Here is a 22,872-nt window from a genome sequence, read left to right on the forward strand (position 1 = left end):
GAAAAGCAATGTGTGAGGAGGACACACAAAATCTGCAAAAGGACATAGACAGGCTAAGTGAGTGGGCAAAACTTTGGCAGATGGTATATAATGTTGGAAAGTGTGAGGTCATGCACTTTGGCAGAAAAAAATTAAAGGGCAAGTTATTATTTAAATGGAGAAAGATTGCAAAGTGCTGCAGTACAGCAGGACCTGGGGGTACTTGTGCATGAAACAGAAAAGGATAGTATGCAGGTACAGCAAGTGATCAGGAAGGCCAATGGTATCTTGGCCTTTATTCCAAAGTGGGTGGAGTATAAAAGCAGGGAAGTTTTGCTACAGCTATACAGGGTATTGGTGAGGCCACACCTGGAATACTGTGTGCAGTTTTGATTTCCATATTTACGAAAGGATATACTTGCTTTGGAGACAGTTCAGAGAAGTTTCACTAGGTTGATTCTGGAGATGAGGGGGTTGACTTATGAGGAAAGATTGAGTAGGTTGGGCCACTACTCATTGGAATTCAGAAGAATGAGAGGTGATCTTATTGAAATATATAAGATTATGAGGGGGCTTGACAAGGTGGATGCAGAGAGAATGTTTCCACTGATGGGGGAGACTAGAACTAGAGGGCATGATCTTAGAATAAGGGGCCACCCATTTAAAACAGATGAGGAGAAATTTCTTCTCTCAGAGGGTTGTAAATCTGTGGAATTCACTGCCTCAGAGAGCTGTGGAAGCTGGGTCATTGAATAAATTTAAGACAGAAATAGAGAGTTTCTTAAACGATAAGGGGTTATGGGGAGCGGACAGGGAAGTGGAGCTGAGGCCATGATCAGATCAGCCATGATCTTACTGAATGGCGGAGCAGGCTCGAGGGGCCATATGGCCTACTCCTGCTCCTATTTCTTATGTTATTTTCTTGCCAAGTTAACAAAGGGGAAGGTCAAGGAATTGGTAGACAGGTTGCAGTACCGGTATGTTTCTGACCCTGAAACAGCCTACCAGGAAGCATGCAAGGAACTAGAAGTGAATTTTGGTGACAAGACAAGGATTAAAAATATTTGTCCTTCAAAAGCTTAACAGCTTTCCGAAGTTCAGGGCAAACGAAGGCCACAAATTTCTCAAACTTGCCGAATTGTGCACAGACATCGCAGCACAGATGGATGACTTGCCCGACTTGAGGTTGCTTAACTATCGCCACTACCTTTACCCGTCGCTCGAAAAACTCCCTACCTACATATGCAACGCATGGAGGAAGCGCGTATCAGAACATAAGTCCGATAACGGCAGCTACCCTCCTTTCGCCATGCTGGCTAAATTCCTGAAAAAAGAAGCCAGGCAGCACAGCAATAGTGACCTTTACGCATTAAGCCAGGTGCATCAGCCAACCTCAGAGGAGACAGGGAGAATCAGAATCCCCAGCTCTTCCCTTCGTGTCTTGGCAACATGTACACCTATGAAGTCGGCGCCCACGCTGCTAGCTTCAGGGATATGCCTGTACCATGACGGGTGAGGACATTGTCTGTCGGATTGCATTGCTTTCAGCCGAAAGCCCATTCAAGAACGAAGAGAATTCTGCAGAGTCAACGGCCTGTGTTTCAGATGTGGCGAACACCACAGAATGCAAGACTGCCAGACCAAGGTGCATTGCAAGGAATGCCAAGGCACAGAACATGCCTCCTTCATGCATGCGACGCCGAGACAGAATGGCGGGAAGACCCACAGCGAAAGGCCAACAGACGAGCCACAAGTCAAACAGGCCAATGCAAAGTGCACCAGATACCTGGCTTGCCCTTCCGCACGATCTTGTTGTAAGATTGTTCTATGTCGAATCTACCACAGGGATCGTGGCTACGCGGTGCTGGACGACCAATCTAATGCCTGGTTCGGAGACCCCGAAATCTTCGATGCTTTCGACCTCCCAGGTCCAGCCTTCCCATATGAGCTTGCCACCTGCGGCGGAGACAGGATCATGGCCAAGGGGAGATGAGCAAGTGGTCTAATCATAGAAGCGGCATTTGGAAAGACACAACAGCTGCCTACCATCCTCGAGAATGCCCCCATTCCCCGGAGACAGAATCGAGATCCCATGTCCTGATTTCTGCGAGAAGTTCCCCCAGCTCAGGTCAGTGGCGAAAAAGATACCCGAGCCAAGAGAGGATGTCCTAATCATCCTCCTCATTGGAAGAAACTGCCCTAAGCCCCTCAAGATCAGGGAGTCTCGCAACGGGCCGAGGAGAACACCATGGGCACAACGTATGGAAGTAGGCTGGATAGTCTCCGGATAGGTTTGCCCAAGTGGGGCAAATGAGAAAGTCCATGCCTCCGTTAACCATACTATCCTTCAGCCACCAAAGGCCATGTCCATCCAACACCAGCATTCAGTTAAGATTGTGACAGAAGGCACTCACCTTAACTCGGAAGGAAATTCGGAGTTCCCTCCCCTTCTCAACAACGAACCTTAGGCATTCACTCCCGCCATTCTTGTGGCTCCGAAAACTCAGCCCCTCAAGGTACCACCTGGCAACTTCATGCAGGAGGACCTGTGTGGATGACGACAACGGCGACGGGCCCAACGACCTGCAGATCAACTCCGGAGGAAACACCTGCAGAGCCGGCAGCCTCGACACAAGACAATCGAAACTAAGCCTGATGCCTCTGTCGGTGATGTCGTTCTCTTCCGGCAGAAAGAACTTCCCCGGAACAACTGTCCACTTGCACGTGCCTCCGAGTCCTACCCCACCGATGACGGAAGGATACATAAGGTGGATGATATGTCTGCAGCGATGGCACGAGTCGCAGCTACCCAAGATGGAACTCGTATTTATACAGACAACGCCCGCCTCAAAAGCATCCCACGATCTAAGAGGAACTGAAGTCTAACTAGTAAAAATTAGGGAGAGAGAGAGCGACAGTAACATTTATTAATTAGAAACTAATCTTCTGTAGCAGCAAACCCAGAAGTTTGGTTATGTAAATAACTTCTCCTTATCCAATCATTCTGGAATTATTGTATTTTATCTTTGATGTACAGTAAGAGATAAGCAACTTCTCTTTATTGCTGTTTTTATTCGATTGTTACTGTTGTATTACAAGAATTCCAGATCTGTCATTTATTCTTTATCAGCAGTTTCACACTGCGTTTATTAAAGGATTTGGATTCTGAAGCTCTGACGTTTAGCCATATTTCTTGGTGTAATTTTGAAGCTAGCTGGAGAATCAGAGTTATCGCTCGCCGTATGCTACACTCTGACAGAACCCAGTACAACAACGATTTACCACTAATCTCTGTTTCCTGTCACTTCGCCAATTTCACATCCATGCTGCCAACTATTCCTTTTATTCCATGTGCTTCAACTTTGATGGCAAGCCTATTGGGCTCAATTTTCCCTCGTGATTTGCACCTTTTTATTTTGGAGCAGGCTGCTCTTTTTAGCCTAAGTTGAAAAACCAGAATAGCCCCAATCAATTTGCATTAGTGTAACTCAGTTAGTTATGATTTTTTTAGGTCAGTTTTTTTTTCAGCCAAAGGGGACCAGAGAGAGAGAGAAAACAAGAGAAAAAGAGAGAGAAAAAGAGAGAGAGAGATGTGTGTTGAGAGCTGACTGTATTCTTCACTTTGCAGCCTCAATTCACATTGCAGACCAATCTTTTTGGCGCAGATCAAGGTTCCACCCCCAAAACTAAAGAACAGGTTTGGCCACGCCAAAATGAAGAAATCCAACGGGGAAACTTAGAACATTTTTTTTGGCGTACTTAAGCCCAAAAAATCGGGCATAACTCTTCAAGTACGCCAAAAGAAAGGTTTGGGGAAAATTGAGCCTCTATCAAATGCCTTTTGGAAGTCCATATACACCACATCAACTGCACTGCCCTCATCAACCCTCTCTGTTACCCCATCAAAAAACTCAATCAAGTAGTTAAACATAATTTGCCTTAAAAAATCCATGCTGGTGACTTATCTACTTTAAGTACAGCCAGCCTTTCTAGGACTTCTTCCTTATTAATTTCCAGTTTCTCAACTACCACCTCTTTCACTATGACTTTGGCAGCATCTTCTTCCTTGGGAAAGACAGATGCAAAGTGCTCAGTTAGTACCTCAGCCATGCCCTTTGCCTCATGTGTAGGTCTCCTTTTCGGTCCCCAATCGGCCCGAACCCTCCTCGTACTACCCGTTTACTGTTTATATGCCTAAAGATGACTTTTGAATTCCCTTTTATGTTACCTGCCAATCTATTCTCATATTCTCTCTTTGTCCGTCATATTTCCTTTTACACTTACCCTCTGAACTTTCTATATGCAGCTTGGTTCTAGCTTGTATTCTCAACCTGACATCTGTCATAGGCCCGCATTTTCTGCTTCCTCTTACTATCTCTTTCGTCATCCAGGGAGCTCTGATTTTGGTTGCCCTACCTTTCCCCCTTTTGGGAACGAAACTTGACTGTACCCGACCATCTCCTCTTTAAAGGCAGTCTATTGTTCGATTACAGTTTTGCCTGCCAATCTTTGCTTCAAATTTACCCAGACCAGATCTCAACCCACTGAAGTTGGCACTCCTCCAATTAAGTATTTTTACTCTAAATTGCTCCTCGTCCTTTTCCATAGCTAATCTAAACCTTTTGATACTATGATCATTGTTCACTAAATGTTCCTCTACTGACACTTGCTCCACGTGACCCACCCCATTCCCCAGAACCAGATCCAGCAATGCCTCCTTCCTCATTGGGCCAGAAACGTACTGATCATGAAAGTTCTCCTAAACACATTTCAGAAAATCTTCCCCCTTTCTACCCTTTACACTACTGCTATCCCAGTCTATATTAGGATAATTGAAGACCCTACTTAATGTGGCCCAGTATCAGTAAGAGACTCTGTGTTGACCGTTCTCTCCCCCGCCCCCCCCCCTCCACCTCCCCCAACGGAATCACTGTAAGCAGATTCATACATCTACACTGATGGATTTCTGATCTCAGAAATACTTCTGTGGGAAGGCACCTAGGATAGGCAGGGCATCTCCCAATCAGAACTCATCAGCACGCTGCTCTTGTGCACCTCTTACTGTCAGATTTAAGACCTACAACGACAGACACCTAGAAGCAAGTCACCCACACAGGCATTCAACTTCAAAAGGTGCATGTCCCAGAAAAAGAAATGAGGCAATATAACCTAAAAGAATAAACACCGGTCTGACAAGGGTAAGTCATTTTGCCATGAGGTTTTGGAAGTGACAAATTAGTGCTTCATAAACACACAGTTGAACTGGCAGACTTACACTGCCATAACAAACTCTCCCACTGACAGTGACGTAGGAGAGTAGAAAGAAAACAGAAGCTGTAAGGATTATAGTGTACATTAGCAAATGTGTAAAACACAGAGGATACACACTGGGTAGCAATGGTATATGGAAAATAAAGAAAGACTTGCATTTATATAACACCTTTCGCAACCGCCTGACATCTCAAAGCGCTTTACAGAGAATGAAGTACTTTTTGAAGTGTGGTCAACTGTTGTAATGTGGGAAGCGTGGCAGCCAATTTGCACACAGCAAGCTCCCACAAACAGCAATGTGATAATGATCCATAACGTCTGTTTCTGTTACATTGAGGGATAAATATTGGCCAGGATACTGGGGATAACTCCCCTACTCTTCTTCGAAATAGTGTCATGGGCTCTTATACGTCCACCTCAGAGGGCAGACTGGGCCTCGGTGTAACGTTTCATCCGAAAGACGGCACCTCCGACAGTGCAGGCATTCTCAATAAATATACGATTAAGTGACAGGGCAACCACTGAAACAGGGCCGAATGCTACTAACTTGTGATATTTTTTTCCCATATACTAGAGCTTCCCAGCATATTTGTATTAGAAAGTGCCATTTAAAATGTAACTTTATGACAATATAAATATCATTTTAAAAATCAAAACAGATTTCTTCTCGTCATTGTGTGCTGCATGTTTACATTTTCTGCATTATTATGCTACAACTGAAAATATTATAAAAAAGGGTTCAGTTTGAGATGATACACTTTTCACAACAAACGACAAACACTAAATTCTACAGCAATGTACTCGTCACTCAATAAATGTAAACTACTAGAACACTGCACTGTTAAATGGATAGAAAGCTGGCAATAAATTGACAAAGAGCAAACTAGAAGCAAAACAAGTCAATCACATGTGAATCTGGAACTACACCAAACTGAGATTTGGGACTCAAAGTTTGATAAAATGCCCAGGATTCAGCAGAGGCCCAGATGTTTAACAGTTAAAGAAGAACACAGATGGGGAAAAATGCCCCATTGCATGAGAGAGAAAAAGGAGAGAGAGGAAAAACATGTTGCATGAAAGAGAAAAAAAGAAAGACAGCGAGAGAAAATTTTAGAAATGTCATTTTAAACATATTCCTTATATTGCAATAGATACATCCATTCCACATATTTTAGTAAATTCCATTCTTGTGATAGATATGTGACAATATTGCTAATGGAAGGAGCATAGCAGAGGAAGACTGTGTAATGAACATATTTCAGCTTTTCTGAAACAAATGCATGTCCGATGTTCTTAATTCATTACAGTTAAATGTAATGATTACAGAAAATTCCACTGCAGATTTCCAGGGCGACTTCACATTTATGCCAGGAATTCTTAAACACAACTGTTGAAGATACTGCTGGACTTTAATCTTACCTCATATGGTGCACCAATAAAAGGAAAATACACCAGGTTGTATAACAAGACCCCCAAAAATAGGGTTTTACCATTGATTGAAATAAGTCAGCCAAGTCCCTAAGTATTTGTTTGCTTCTTTCATCATGAAAAGCAATTTGTTAAGGTATGGAGTTTGTGCCATCCAGATCCACATTACCTTAATTATCACATTCAAATTCATACTGGATGGCAAGTTAGCATCTCTCAATTGTTACCCTGCCAATGGAAGTTGCAGGAAGAATTTGTGAGGCATAGGCACATCATTCAGCAGCCTGTGAGAATGTAATTGCTCTGCCACGATCTAACAATAAGTATTATAGGTGTAATCGGCATGTGGTATGCCTTAAAATGTTCTTAAAGCAGTAAAAGCAGATTTGGCAAAGTATTTTTAAACAGCGCTATTAATGATATGGAGGTGCTTTCTTGTAATATTTCACCATTTGCTGATGGTGCCGATTTGTGTTGTCATGTGATGAAGACATTTGAAATAGAAATATGAAACATCCATACAATGAAGGGAGTAATTAATGACCATTCATTTAAAGTATCCAGTCATTGCAAGAAAGTTATAAACAAGGCTAATCATGTACTGGGGTGCATCTCAAGGGCATCTGATAATAAACCTGAACTGGTTGTTCTATTATTGTTCAGATCACTCGTGAGGTCAAGGTTAAGACATTATATGCAATATTAATCAACCTTCAAAAGGACAAAGATGACTGAGTGGATATATGATCAACTTTTAAAATACTGAGGGTAAGATTATGGGGATGCAAGCAAGTTACTTGTGTGCAGAGAATTAGAGGACGCAAGGGTAAAATTAATAAGCATCAAACATGACTCAATAATAGAACATAAGAACATATGAAATAGGAGTAGGAATAGGCCAAATAGCCCCTCAAACCTACTCCATCATTTAATAAGATCATGGCTGATCTGATCATGGATTCAGCTCCACTTCCCTGCCTGCTCCCCATAACCCTTTATTCCCTTATCGCTTAAAAATCTGTCTATCTCTGCCTTAAATATATTCAGTGACCCAGCCTCCACAGCTCTCTGAGGCAGAGAATTCCACAGATTTACAACCCTCAGAGAAGAAATTTCTTCTCAGTTTTAAATGGGCAGCCCCTTATTCTGAGACTATGCCCCCTAGTTCTATTTTCCCCTATGAGTGGAAATATCCTCACTGCATCCACCTTGTCAAGCCCCCTCAGTATCTTGTATGTTTCGATAAGATCACCTCTCATTCTTCTGAACTCCAATGAGTATAGGCCCAACCTACTCAACCTTTCTTCATAAGTCAACCCCCTCATCTCCGGAATCAACCTAGTGAACCTTCTCTGAACTGCCTCCAATGCAAATATACCCTTTCTTAAGTACGGAGACCAAAACTGTATGCAGTACTCCAGGTGTGGCCTCACCAATACCCTGTACAGTTGGAGCAGGACTTCTCTGCTTTAAGACTCTATCCCCCTTGCAATAAAGGACAACATTCCATTTGCCTTCCTGATTACTTGCTGTACCTGCATACTAACTTTTTGTGTTTCATGCACAAGGACCCCCAGGTCCCTCTGTACTGTAGCACTTTGCTTTTCTATTCTTTCTGTCAAAGTGGAGAATTCTTGTCCACATTTTTTTTTAATTGAGAAACTCAAGTAAAGTAATGGCTAAGTTTAGCACCTTTTAAAAAGAGTTGGAGATATATCTGGTTGGGAACAGAATTGAAGTTAAGAATAAATTGAAATGATCAAATGCTGTGTGGGACATGATGGCTCCTCAGCTGCTGGGACAATAGAAATGTCAAGGAAAGCAACCAATCAAGGATGAATGATGTAGTATGGTAACACAGATATTTGCATTTTTGCTCCTTAACCTTTTGGGATGAGAAGGTTTGGAGAAACTTTGCAGAACCTTTCCTCGGGAAATGAAATGCATTGGATAGATTCCATTATAGAGTGCATTGCATATGTTTCGGGAAAAAGAAGTACTTGATGGGCTAAATGGCTTTTTTCCCCATTCTTTCTTAAAATCTTAACAGTAAGTCCCCTATAATTTTGATCATTTATCCTGGAGAATTCATTGCAGCATAGATGCAGAGCTAAAATATTGGGGGGCAACTGTACAGTAAAAAAATGTATAGCATCACACAACCAGCACCACCACTTGGACAATCAATGGGATTACCTGAGTGAGTGATTCCTGATAAGGTCTGGCTGGCGCTCTTGCAGAATTTCAAAGATGTTTGGTTGACGCAGAAATGCTACAATTTTATCATTGTAAGCTGAAAACAACAGAATATCTCATCAGGACAGGAATTATAAAATGGATAATGCTGAACTAATCTGTACATTGGAGCTGTTGAAATGACCTAACAATTAGAGAATGATTCATACCATCTATTCAAAAGTAAAAATGTAATTTTTATTGGAACATGTTGTCTGAAGACATGTTAACAAAAGTTAAGAAAGATTAATGTACTGCTGGATGGTCCCCCTCCCTTTCTGACTTTCTGCTCCTGTTCATACACCATTCTCCAAGTGAAAGGGAGTGGAGGCTTTCACAATCAGGAGAGAACCTCTGCATTATCTGCCCTTGGATTTTTCCTCAGTGAAAGAAATATTGACTTGTGTAAGACAAATGTTAAGGCTTGATTATTCGCTATTTATTCAGCAAGAACAGAGAAAGTGTGAACAAATTCTAAAAGCAACTGAGCAAAGTAACACTTTAGAATATAGGTGCTTATTGCCAACAAATCAAGGATTTGCAAAGTAATCTACAGATTTGGGTTATGGCAGACATTACTTCTGAAATTTTATGGATATAATAGTTGTCAGGAAACTCCAGAATTAGTAATATTCTGAGATATGCTAAAAATCATTTGACTCTACGCAAATGAACCAAAACAACAAATCTCCAATTTCTCAACAAAATGCAAACTAGTGGAAAGAAATCGACATCGTTACCTTTATGTAAATAGGGTCAATAGCTGAAGAACAGTAGGAAAAGTGGCATCATAACTTTGAGACACACAAAAAAACAACAGCTTGAATAAAATCAAATATATTGTGTAAAGTAGCAAATAATTATGGGTAAGACTGAAGTTGTCCCATGAATCTCAGAATTCAAAGCCGTGCTAGAAGCTGCTTTGACCTGTGCTGGAACCCTTCAGACTATTTGCTGCCACCAGGTGGTGGAAAGCAGCAGCAACTGTGGGGAACAGGTGCTTTAAAAGGAGAAAAATGTAAATAAAATACTAACATATGCTGACCAATAATTGTCTCCATAGGAGAATGCTTTAATCCACTGCCACAGGTTTTTGCTCGCGAACACGTGAAGCCAATTTGGGGCCAAGTGACATTATAGGACTCCTTCAAAGGTAAAGTGCTACAGTGCATATTGGCATAAAATATATTTAATTTGAATTAATAAAAACTTTTACATTTGAACAGGCAGCATAATAAAATGTTTAAAAGTAGCTAGATTGGAGTTCTTGCTTGAATAATTTAGGCTGAGGTCAGGCTCATTCCTGTAGCACTCCTTTAAACCATCAGCTGTACAATTCAGCACCAAGTAAGAGTAAAGGTTAACTTACCCACTGGCACCAGGTCCTGATTGTGGTTTCGGCTAATGGTGCCAAATGTGCTGGATGGTCTGGGCATAACTGGGGGCCCTGGATGACGAGAGTCATCTGCCACCTAGCAGAAATAATGAGCTATTTAGTGGTTGAGAAATGGGATGCTACATGCACAGCAGACATTTGTGATTACCATTTCCACAATTAGCTAAAAATATTATAGTGAATTGAACATGTACTTTGCATTTTAGCAGTTTAACTGCAAAGTATTTTGCAGTTTCCCCCCTACTTCACTTCTTCCCTTGGCTATCTTGTGCTACCCAAACCAGAACAGGAGACGACCATGAATGACCCTGGGTGATTCCACTTTTATTATCCTTTCTTCTAATGGGAAAGATCGGCATCATATTGCATGACTGCGTGCTTGAACCTGTGCCCTACCTTCACATGAATCAGCTCGTTTTGGCTCCAATGTACTAAGCCTCCACCCCAGCACAATATCTGATTTAGAAACTGTTGCTGATTTTCAAGCTTATTTGAAAGGTAACTTGTCCAATTTGAAGAAATAAATTACATAAATCTATTCATAATAAAGCTAGGTGCCTGGTGCACAAAAAGCACACTTTCAAAACAAGAGTGAGACAATGTGTTATTTAAAATAGAACACAAGGGTCTCTGTTTAAATATTTCCAATTATTAATCACCTCACATCTTCTTTTCCAAGGTGTACTGTAATGTGATTATCCAAATAACATTAAAGGCACCAATACAATTCCAAGACTAGTCTTGACTCATGAATGTTAAGGCACTTTTTTGTCCATCAAAAAAGGCAGTCAAATCAATGGCTACTGGCACCTACCTCACCAGCACTGTGGCTGCGCTGCCTGTGCAAGTGCTGCCGATGAACTAACGCAATCGAGGGCCGAGCGGTCTGAAGAGGAAGTCGTGGGTCTATGAAAGTGGTGCTGCGGGAATTGTGATCAACAAAAAAGGGCTGGAAAAGGATAAATGAAATCAGCACCTGATTACACAAGGTGCTTGCAACTGTACACTGCTGTATAGAAAGTTCTAGACTTAATTTTAAATACCACAATAGAACATTCAATCACAGAGCTTGAAAATAAAAAGATCTCATTGTTTACAAAACTGCATCTTCAAATGGATTTTCACCAACCAACTTTGTCAGGGACAATAGAACATACTCCCCTATTTATCAAAATTCAGCCAAATCCATGTCTCCTCTGTCATAGCCAAAGGAGTTCTTCTGAGGTTAGAAACAAACTCAATTTGAATTATTTACATTGTGAATGAACAGTAGTAAAGACCTTTTGCACCATATAGTTAATAGGAACCAAAATTCATAGTTTTATTCAAAGTCTCAATGTGGTCTCATCCTTGTCAAACTAATTAATTCCCAGGTGCAATCCAAATGGTCAATCATTATAAAATTTGATTAACAGTTTTAATTAATTTACGATTGATGGGAACTGTCACAAAGTTAACCTGCAGGCAGTATAATTTAGTTATCTTATTCCATTTCACATTTTGATGTGTGTAGATCTTATTTCATTGCACAGAGCATCTGCTTCCACAGTATATCTCAGCACTTAACTGATTACCAGTTTAGATTAAGTGGTTTATAAGAATATTGGGCTGGATGTTTGTTTTTTTGCGTTTTCACCCGTTTCCGGGCGCAATTCATGGCGGAGCGAAAAATTTAGCGCTGGGATAACGTTAGCGCCAGAGCGAGCAACTTTCGCCGAATGAAAATTCATGAGGACTGTTAGCGTTAACTCTGGCGTTACACCACAGACTCTGTGCTGGAGCCGAAAGTTCCGGTGTTGGCGCGAGCTGCCGTTTTGCGCATGTGCTTTTTTCCCCCGCGCTTCCATCTTCTGGTCTCCTGTCGCAAACGTTAATGCAGGGTGTGGCCACTTCCCGCCGCGCATGCGCAGTACAACCGGGGCTGAATCAGCCATTTCACATTTTGAATTTGATCATGGAGAACGACGATTACAGACAGCGGTGCTAGGCGATTCAGCCACAAGGCTAATGAAGCTCCAGTGGGGGCTATGGAACAGAGATGGCAGGAGTTGCATCTTCTGGGTGGTTCTAGACCACTGCCATCCATATTTAAGAGGATTTGGAGAGACATTTCAGAGGAGGGGGCCGGAATTCACTGCCCTGAAGGAACGGCCACCGCGGAGTTCGGGCGGGCGACTGATAAGATCAACCGGTCACCGCGGTCGGATGATTTTCCCTCCCCGAGCCATATTCAGCTCGGGGGACGATTTGAGCGATGTGCACTTCCGCTGGAAATGGCACGGTGAAGCCACTGTAAAGGAGACTTTCCAGCGGAGAGCTCTACAGCATGCGGGCTGCTGGAAAGCCAGCAGGACTGGGATTTTCAGCTGCAAAGAGGTAAGCCTTTTCCCAACAGTGTCCCCGCAAGGTATTCGAGTCGGTGCTCGGACGGGACACTGCTGGAGTGTTGCCGCGATCGGGGCCCTTTGGTAGGGAAATCGTTTTATTAATTATTAGTGATATTTAAGATTTCAGTATTCACTGCATTTATCTTTTAATAGTTTTATTAATTTTAATATTTTTATTTAAGATTACAGCATCCATTGTTTTCATCTTTTAATAGTTTTATTAATTATTATTTAAGTTTACAGTATCCACTGTATTTATCTTTTAGTAGTTTTATTAATTGTTTTGGCTCCATTCAACCTGCTAAGTGCTGCTCAGAGGTTTGCACATACTTTTGTACAACTTTCAGGTCTGACTCTTTAATGGAGACCGGTGGGCTGCAGAGACCTGCTTGGCAGGGTTCACCCTGGGGATGGGAGGAGTGTTGGGAGGGCAAAACCTGGTGCACCTGGTGGGAAGCAGGGCGGCACGCAGGAGATGGTGTCGCTGTCAGCACCATGCAGACAGGCAGCGGGCAAGGGAGGCAGCAGCCATGATTCGTTCATTCTGCGCCAGACCAGTGTGCCCGCCGTCTTCACCGGCCCGAATCAGGATTGCGGTTAGCTGCTTGGGGACAAGGGATATTCCCTGTCCACCTGGCTGCTCACTCCTCTGCGGAACCCCAGGACAGCGCCAGAGCATGCATACAATGACGCTTATTGTGCCACCAGGTGCATCATCGAGCAGTGCAGAGGCATCCTTAAGCAAAGGTTCCCGTGCCTGATGGTGGCACCCTGCATTACTCTCCTCAATGGGTCTCCATCATCATCATGGTCTGCTGCATGCTGCACAACCTGGCCATCATGAGGGGACAGTCGCTGGAGGTCGAACCAGCAGTACCACCTGAGGAGGAGGCGCAAGAGGAGGAAGAGGAGGATCCCCATTGCCCCAGAGCTAGGAGTCGTCGACCCATCGCCACCCTGGAAGGGCCGGGTATAGACTAGCCAGTACCCTCCTGGGAGGGTGCGTCCTCACATATATGGAGGTGCCTGACATGTCCCCTGCAATCTCCCTCCATGCATTATGTACTGGTGGTCTGTCAGGTCTCCCCATGTCAGAAAACAGTATTCTTCTCCTGTCCTTCACACCAGTGTCTCCAGCTCCATATTGGTGAACCTGTTGGCTCTCCTTACACCTCTTACACCAGCCATCCTTCCAACCTCCTTTCTCTTCAGGGCCTTGCTGCAAACCCTGGCCTTTTTGCTGGCTCATTAAAAACCCTTACCTGCATGATGAATTTCTCAGTGGTGATAACGCTCAAATTAAGACACCCACACCACTGAAAAATTCACTTTGGAAGGGTTTATTAGGGCTGGAACCCATTTGTTCACTTTTGGAACTGAATATGGAGTGGCCCAGCCACAAAAAAATTTCGGTGCTAACGGCCTCTCACACTGAGTTGCCTGATAAAATGCATGACACATAGGTAGGCTTAGTTTGGCACCCTATTTGCATGAATGATCTTTACACATTATTAACATTGCTTTCTGAGATTTTATAAGATGGCTCCCCACTTCAATGTCCTCCTGATGAACCATGTGCAACTCCAAGGACATTAAACAGAGGACTCGATTGTATTCAGACAGTATGGTGTAAGTGCTTTGGTGGCTATCTGTGCCACAAGAGCAGATGGGCCCTCTTGTAACCATTCCTGTCATGTATTTCACCATCTTGCAATGACAATAGTTATGTAACTGTAACTCATGCACACTGTACCTGTACCCTTGAAATGCACACCCTGACCAAAGGGGGTGAGCTTGCGGGAGACACTCCTCACCTGGGTTTCCAGATATAAAAGGGGAGGTCCCACCCAGGATCAGCACTCCTTGGTCCTGGGAATAAAGTGAAGGTCACAGAGTGACCGTGTCTGATATATACATGCCTCATGTGAGTTTGTAACAGGGTATAGGGACTACATTTGGCGACGAGAAACGGGAATCACCGAACCACGAGGATGGCCACCAGTGGCACAGAGGAACGTTACTGTGTGGGTGAGGACTGGGACGACTTTGTGGAAAGACTCCAGCAGAGCTTTGTCACAAAGGACTGGCTGGAAGAGACAGCGGCTGACAAGCGGAGGGCGCATCAACTGACCAGCTGCGGTCCACAGACGTATGCGCTGATGAAAGACCTGCTCACACCCCAAAAGCCAGCGGACAAGTCCTTCGAAGAGCTCAGCCAGCTGATCAGTGAGCATCTCAAGTCAGCAAGTAGCATACACATGGCCCGGCACCGGTTCTACTCTCACCAGCGTCGGGAGGGTCAAAACATCTCGGACTTCGTGGCGGAACTGCGGCGTTTGGCCAGTCTCTAAGTTCTCCGATGCCTGCAGAGGGGAGATGTTAAGGGACTTTTTCATGGAGGGCATTAATTATGCCGGCATTTTCAGGAAGCTCATAAAGATCAATGACTTGACATTAGAAGGGTGGCGTTGATAGCTCGACATTTATGGTAGGGGAAGAGGAGACCAAGCTAATTTACGCACGCAGCCCTGGTTTTAACGTTGTGATGAACCAGGGAGTCAATGTTGTAAAAGTGATACAGAACCCCGCAGGCAGGCAAGGGCAATTCGACACCGCCCAGGCAGGCAGGCAGGCAAGGGCAATTCGACACCGCCCAGGCAGCAACAAGCTCCAGGGTGGGCCTGCAACAGGGACAATGGAAAGGGGATCGGCAATTCAGAGAGGAATGCCTGGGAATAGTCCTTTTGTTAACAGCACTCTCAGCTCATGTTGGAGATGCGGGGGTAGACACACTGCCAAAAGCTGCAGGTTCTAGTTTTATACCTGTAGGATTTGTAATGTCAGTGGACACTTGGCCAGGATATGCAAAAAGGCAGTAGCAACGCTTGTCTGCGAGACAGAGGAACCAGACGAGGGGTCTGCAATGCAGGATGAGGCCTGGGGAACAACCATGGATGCTGAAGTTCAGAGAGTTCATGTGGCTGACGTCCACAGCTCACACACTAAAACGCCACCCATGATGATGAAAGTCTTACTGAATGGCATCCCGGTGCACATGGAGCTGGATACGGGAGCTCATGAGCACCCAACAATTTGAGAGACTATGGCCACACAGAGCTAGCAGGCCCAAACTGGAACGCATTGAGACGCAGCTACGTACATACACCAAAGAGATCATCCCAGTGCTGGGCAGTGCAAATTTGGTGGTAACACATAGCGGATTACAGAACCGGCTGCCACTCTGGATTGTTCCTGGAAATGGCCCCGTGCTTTTGGGGAGGAGTTGGCTAGCTGAGATGAATTGCAAATGGGGGTATGTGCACGCCATTTCATCCGTGGAGCGAAGTTCATGCTCGCAGGTATTGCAAAAATTCGAGTCACTCTTTCAACCCGGTGTCGAACGTGCAAGGGCACTAAAGTAGTGAAACGCATCACTCCAGACGCCAGACCAATGCACCACAAAGCCAGAGCTGTGCCTTACGTGACGCGTGAGAAAAGTGAAAGTGAACAGGACAGTCTGCTCAGAGAGGACATAATTTCGGCCGTTGAATTCAACGACTGGGCAAGTCCCATCGTTCCCGTCCTCAAAGCAGATGGCTCGGTTAGGATTTGTGGCGACGACAAAGCCACCATCAACCGAGCGACGCTGCAAGACCAATACCCGCTTCCGAGAGCGGAGGACCTCTTTGCCACGCTGGCAGGTGGAAAGCTGTTCACGAAGCTGGACCTCACTTCGGCCTACATGACTCAGGAACTGGCGGAAGATTCCAAGCTTCTGACCACCATCATGATGCACAAGGATTATTTGTCTACAACAGGTGCCCGTTTGGCATTCGTTCCGCAGCAGCTATCTTTCAGCGAAACATAGAAAGCTTGCTCAAGTCCATCCCTGGAACGGTCGTATTCCAAGACGACATCCTTATAACGGTTATAGATACCGAGGAACACCTCCGCAACCTGGAGGAGGTGCTACGCCGATTGGATCGGGAAGGCTTGCAGCTGAAAAAGGCCAAGTGTGTGTTTTTGGCCCCAGAGGTCGAGTTCCTGGGCAGGAGGGTTGCCGCAGACGGGATCGGCCCACTGAATCAAAACCTGAGGCAATTCGCCGGGCACCCAGGCCCGGCAACACGTCGAAGTTGCGATTATTCCTGGGACTTTTGAATTATTTTGGGAACTTTCTGCCGAACTTAAGCACATTGTTGGAGCCGTTACACATGCTCTTCCGTAAAGGTTGTGAATGGGTTTGGGGGAATTGTCAAGAACGGGCTTTCAATAAGGCGAGGAACCTGCTGTGTTCCAACAAACTGTTGACTTTGTATGACCCTTGTTAAAAACTGGTTTTAACATGCGATGCGTCATCCTACGGGGTTGGGTGTGTATTGCAGCAGGGTAACGATGACGGCTGACTCCAGCCGGTGGCTTACATCTCCAGGTCGCTCTTCCAGGCAGAGCGTGGATACGGCATGGTCGAGAAGGAAGCAATCGCGTGTGTGTACGGTGTGAAAAAGATGCACCAGTACCTTTTCAGTAGGCAGTTCGAGCTAGAGACGGACCACAAGCCGTTAACATCCCTGTTGTCCGACAGCAAGGCTGTCAACGCTAACGCATCAGCTCGCATACAGCGATGGGCCCTCACTCTGGCTGCGTATGACTACACCATACGGCACCGGCCAGGCACCGAAAATTGCGCTGATGCACTCAGCAGGCTCCCACTGGCCACAACCGAGTGGGCGTCAGAGGAGAGTGCCGAGATGGTCATGGCCGTTGAGTCTTTTGACACTGCGGGCTCCCCCATCACCCAGCCAGACAGATCAAACTCTGGACCAACAGGGACCCCCTCCTATCCATGATAAAGAAATGTGTCCTGACTGGGAATTGGGCGCCCGCACACAGGGCGTGCCCCGAGGAAGTCAGGCCATTTCAGAGACGGATGGATGACCTCTCCTTCCAAGCTGACTGCCTGGGACAGCCGGGTAGTCATGCCCCAGAAAGGAAGGGAAGCGTTCATCAGGGAACTCCACAGCGAGCACCCTGGCATCGTGTTAATGAAGGCCATTGCCCGGTCACATGTATGGTGGCCGGGGATTGGCTCAGACCTGGAACACTGGGTTCGCAGGTGCACGACGTGTGCCCAGCTGGGCAATGCCCCCAGGGAGGCTCCACTCAGCCTGTGGCCCTGGACCACTAGGCAATAGTCACATATTCACGTAGACTATGCGGGCCCGTTCATGGGGAAAATGTTCCTGATCGTAGTCGATGCATACTCGAAGTGGATCGAGTGCATCATATTGAACTCGTGCACGACATTCATCACAGTGGAGAGTCTGCGTACGGTTTTCGCGACCCACGGCTTGCCAGACATCCTGGTCAGCGACAATGGCCCGTGTTTTACCAGCCATGAGTTCCAGGAGTTTATGTCGGGCAATGGGATCAAGCACGTCCGGACAGCACTGTTCAAGCCGGCTTCCAATGGCCAGGCGGAATGGGCGGTCCAAGTCATAAAGCAGGGCATGCTATGCATCCAAGGACCCTCCCTTCAGTACCGCCTATGGCGCCTCCTGCTGGCCTACAGGTCCCGGCCGCACTTGCTCACGGAAGTCCCGTCAGTGGAACTCCTCATGAAACGCACGCTCAAGACGCGGCTGTCCCTCATTCACCCAGCCCTGGCAGACATTGTTGAGGGCAAGCGCCAGTCCCAAACCGAGCTCCATGATCGAGGCTCAAGGGGGAGATGTATAGAAATGGATGACCCGGTATTTGCTCTTAACCATGCTTTGGGACTCAAATGGCTTGAGGGCACCGTAATTGGCAAAGAAGGAAATAGAGTCATGGTGGTCCGACTAAACAATGGGCAGGTATGCTGCAAACACTTGGACCAAGTAAAGACAAGGTTCAGCATAGACACGGAGGAACCGGAAGAAGAGCATGATGAGATAGCACCCACACCACTGCCAGTGTACGAGCAACAAAGACAGCCCTCAGCATGCACAGTCCCGGCGGCCAGCCCGGACAGGCCGGAATCACCTCAAGTGACAGAGATGCGTGCCGAGGCTCAGCCATCAGAGCCACAACTGCGGCGCTCCACGAGAGAGCGCCGACCACCCGATAGACTTAACCTCTGAAATTAAAAGACTCAAGGGGGAAGGTGATGTCATGTATTTCACCATCTTGCAATGACAATAGTTATGTAACTGTAACTCATGCACACTGTACTTGCACCCTTGAAATGCACACCTTGACCACAGGGGGTGAGCTTGCGGGAGCCACTCCTCACCTGGGGTTTCCAGGTATAAAAGGGGAGGTCCCACCCAGAGTCAGCACTCCTTGGTCCTGGGAATAAAGTGAAGGTCACAGAGTGACTGTGTCTGATATATACATGCCTCGTGTGAGTTTGTAACAAGATGCAGAGACACTACAATTCCCATTTTCATCATTGCAGACCAAGAAGTCTCACAATCGCCGCGAGCAGGTGCGGACAGGCAGCGGTCCGCCTCAGACCCTGCCACTCATTGACATTGAGGAGAGAGTGGCAGGATTCATCAGCGTCATAGGTCGAGCAGCTGCTACTGGGGGCACTGACCCCTGCACGGATACTGAGGGTAAGTCCTGCACACTCCCTAGGATAGGTTGGGGTAATGTCCTGCAGTGCCTCTGGACTAGGTTGGGGCAATATCCTGCAGTGTCTCTGGACTAGATATAATGAAGTAACAGCGGTCCTTCAAATGAGTCTGTGCTATACGACCTTCCTCATGTCACCCTGTCCCCTCTCCTGCTGCTAACCACTCGTCTGTTGCTTTCTACTTCTCGATGACCAGACACAGGCGCCGTAACCCTCAAAGGACCCCCTCCATGTCAGGCCATCATCTGGAGGAGGAGGAAGAGGAGGATACCGATGAGCTGACTCCGGCGCAGCACCAATCGAGCCCTGCTCCACCACTGACACTCAGCTCCTCTGAGGAAGACGTGACTTTCCCGGGGTTCAAGGAATCCGAGGCTCCTGGGACCAGTGGCATGCAGCAAAGCAGTGCTGGGGTAGAATCCCGCAGGCTATCTCTCCAGAGGGTGAGTTGGCAAAGTCGGTCTGCTGACAGACAGGCAGACGTGAAACTGGACATGGTGGGAATGTCCAAGGAAAGCATCCAAATCAGCTGTCAGCTCCTTGATGTCTTGGGAAAGATTCCCGCTAGCATTGACAGTCTGAAAGCGATGATTAGAGAGGTAGGGTTGCAGATTGTCAGTGCGAGACGTGATACCAGAGAGGCCATCAATGCCCACACGAGGCTGGTGGCATCCAGCAGTGACAGTGGCATCCCGGAGAGTGTGGCGCGAACCCTTGACCCCTTGAATATGGCGCATCACAGGCACAAGCTCTGAATCAGCTTGGGCAGGTGATGCAGTCCATGCCTGCCACCATACTCTCTGCGTTCCCCACTGTCACACGGGGAAGTGACGGTTCTGAAGCAGGCCAGCAAGGTGTTAGTTTACATCGTGCTCCGGTTGTTAGGGGCCAGCTCCGTCGGTGACTGAGTGGCTCCAGGGATATAGGAGATGGTGTCATTCCTCCGGAGGACAGCATTCCGTCTCACCACCACCCCCCCTGTCGTTGCCAACCAAGCATCAGCAACAGTTGTCACCCAAACCACCTGTGACTGGCGATGCCGATGAAGAGGCTAGCCAGTCAGAAGCCGAGCCTTCCATGCCACGAGCTGGTCCAATGCGTCCCCAGATGCTATCTCCATTGTCTCTCCCCTCAACACAACAGCACTCTGGCAGCCTTACTGCACGCCTTGGTGCCACTTTGATTAGGAGCAGCAGGTAAGGGAGGGGGATGAAGGGAAGGGGGGGCAAAAGACGGAGAGAAAAAATAGTGGGGCAGGAATTGATGTTATAGTATCACACTGCTGGATTCTGTTCTTGATACTGAATACATCTTATTTATGTTACAGTATCACAATGCTGGATTATGTTCTTGATGCTAGATTATGTTCTGATAATGTTCTTGAATTATCACACTGCTGGATGCAGCTAATTACTTTATTTTATTTAAGTTTCACAATGAAGATTACAAAGTTTACAATGTTACAGTGTTTAATACATTTTTTTGTTCACCTTAACCATTCCTGTGTCGTGACTCATTTGCAGAGTAAGAGAGGGAATCGTCAACATGGTGGGATAGAATGGCCAGGCAAAGCTCAAACCTGCCGTTCACTCTTCAAGCAAAGCGTTCAATTATGAGCTGCCGACATAAGGCTTTTGCAGCGGCAAAATCTCCACGATGCCTCCCCTGTAGTTGTGATGGAGATTGTGGTGGTGGTATGGATTCCTCACCAGGCTCCTCTTTATCTTCCTCCTCCTCCTTCTCATCCTCTTTCTCCTGAGAGTGGTCCTGCAACCCCCAGTGGCAATTCCTGTCCCCTCATGATGGCTAAGTTGTGTAGCATGCAGCACACCACAATGAACTCAGAGACCTGCTGAGGGGAGTATCGCAGGCTGCCTCCAGAGTGGTCCAGGCATCAGAAGCACTGCTTGAGCACTCCAATTGCCTATTTGACGATGATGTTGCATGTGGCTGCATGGCTCTCATTATGGCGATGCTCGGCTTCTGTCTGAGGGTTCCGGAGGGGGTCATGAGCCAGGTGGCGAGGCCGTAACCTTTGTCCCCCAGCATCCAGCTCTAGCCTTGTGGTTGATGTTGGAACATGCGTGAGACACTGCTCTCACGCAAGATGAAAGCATCATGGATGCTCCCTGGATATTGGGCATTGACTACCATGATGCACTGAAGACGATCGAAGACGATCTATGCGTTCAGGGAGTGGAATCCCTTTCGTTTTGAGAAAATCTCTGGATTCTGTAAAGGTGTTCACAGGACAACGTGCATACAGTCAACAGCACCCTGAACCTTGGGGAAGCCAGCAAATCATCCAAAACCGATAGCTCTCATTTTGGTTCTCCCTGGTCATTGGGAAGTTTATGAAGTCCATCCTGTGTGCGTACAGTGCATTAGTCACCTGGTGAATGCAGCAATGTGTCCCTCGCTGATGCCTGGAAGGAGCCGGAGGCATAGAAAGGCAGTGCAATCCTGTTGCTGCTGGTAGGTTGAAGGTCCACCTGTATGCATATCTCTTTCAACACTTCTTTTCGGAAGCGGAGCCTTCTAACGCACTGTGCTTCAGAGAGCTGAAGGTACGAGCGATGATCCCTGTAAACTCGTGGGGAGGCAAGGCCTACTCCCCCTACATCTGCGACCTCTTCGATTACGTTGCAAATGATCAACAATAAGCCTTCTTCCAGCTTAAAGCCATATGGCAATAGCAGCCAGGATGAACAGCTCGGGACCTAGCATGGCCCCCTTCTTTTAAAATGTCCTTCATAAAACAAACTAGAAACTCACATATAACTTCACAATCAAAAGTATCCATTAACGCAGCGATCTTCTCCCAATCCTTTTAATTGCTCACAGCTGCGACCTTCTCCTTTGCTTTCAACATGGCGCCGTTAGCGCCTGGTGTGCCCTGGTTTTTCTGGGCAGGTTCTTGGGCGGGCACTAAATCGGACAAAATGTTTGAAAGTTCCCCCCCCCCCCCGGGCACTAGCGCAGCAATGCACGGTGATTTATGTCATCACAACGGTCAAGACAGTGGCGGGGCGGTAAGTTTTACCTCCGCCGCAAAACCATTGCCGAAAGTTCTGCCAGGGTGCAAAATCTAGTGTGTCTCGTTTCACACCCTAAATGTTGCGCAAGTTAACGGAAAATCCAGCCTATTATGTATAACATTGGTTCAGGTCATTAATATGGATCAGCCTTGTTGGTTTAACTAAATGTGCTGAGCACAGTAGATCCAGGCTTTTCAGCAGTTTGTGTTTGGCCTGCTGGAGCAGGAAAATAACCTGGCACTGAACTAATGAGGTGATAAACTTTTGATCATGGAAAAGAAGCAGAAGCAATCAGTCCTCAGTTTTCTCATCAAATCACTAAACTTAAGGATAAAAGTTATAAATCCTGAAAACTCAGTGCAAATGCGGTCAAATTATTTATAAGGTGCACACAATTTCTGAAGATTGAAATCAATAAATATCTGGTTTTTGTACATTTTGACTCTAAAATTAAATTGTTTATCAATAAGAAATTTTTAAAGTAGGCTTAATTCTAAAATGCATGATGTCAAAAAATGG

At 46.1% G+C, this 22,872-nt stretch overlaps 1 protein-coding gene across 4 annotated transcripts in view; it reads right to left on the reverse strand.

Moving 5' to 3' along the window:
- The window catches only part of hecw2a (HECT, C2 and WW domain containing E3 ubiquitin protein ligase 2a), a 599,390-nt gene that overhangs the window by 198,509 nt on the left and 378,009 nt on the right, over positions 1 to 22,872 (reverse strand). For all 4 annotated transcript variants that reach the window (XM_070875901.1, XM_070875903.1, XM_070875904.1 and 1 more), the window contains 3 exons: positions 11,124 to 11,258; positions 10,283 to 10,385; positions 8,875 to 8,971 (listed from right to left, as the gene is read on the reverse strand). In XM_070875901.1, the coding sequence (XP_070732002.1) occupies positions 8,875 to 8,971; positions 10,283 to 10,385; positions 11,124 to 11,258 (335 nt within the window). The remainder of the gene's footprint in view (positions 1 to 8,874; positions 8,972 to 10,282; positions 10,386 to 11,123; positions 11,259 to 22,872) is intronic.

This window comes from Pristiophorus japonicus, chromosome 3 (genome assembly GCF_044704955.1).
Source record: "Pristiophorus japonicus isolate sPriJap1 chromosome 3, sPriJap1.hap1, whole genome shotgun sequence".
In the NCBI taxonomy this organism is placed as follows: Eukaryota; Metazoa; Chordata; class Chondrichthyes; family Pristiophoridae; genus Pristiophorus; species Pristiophorus japonicus.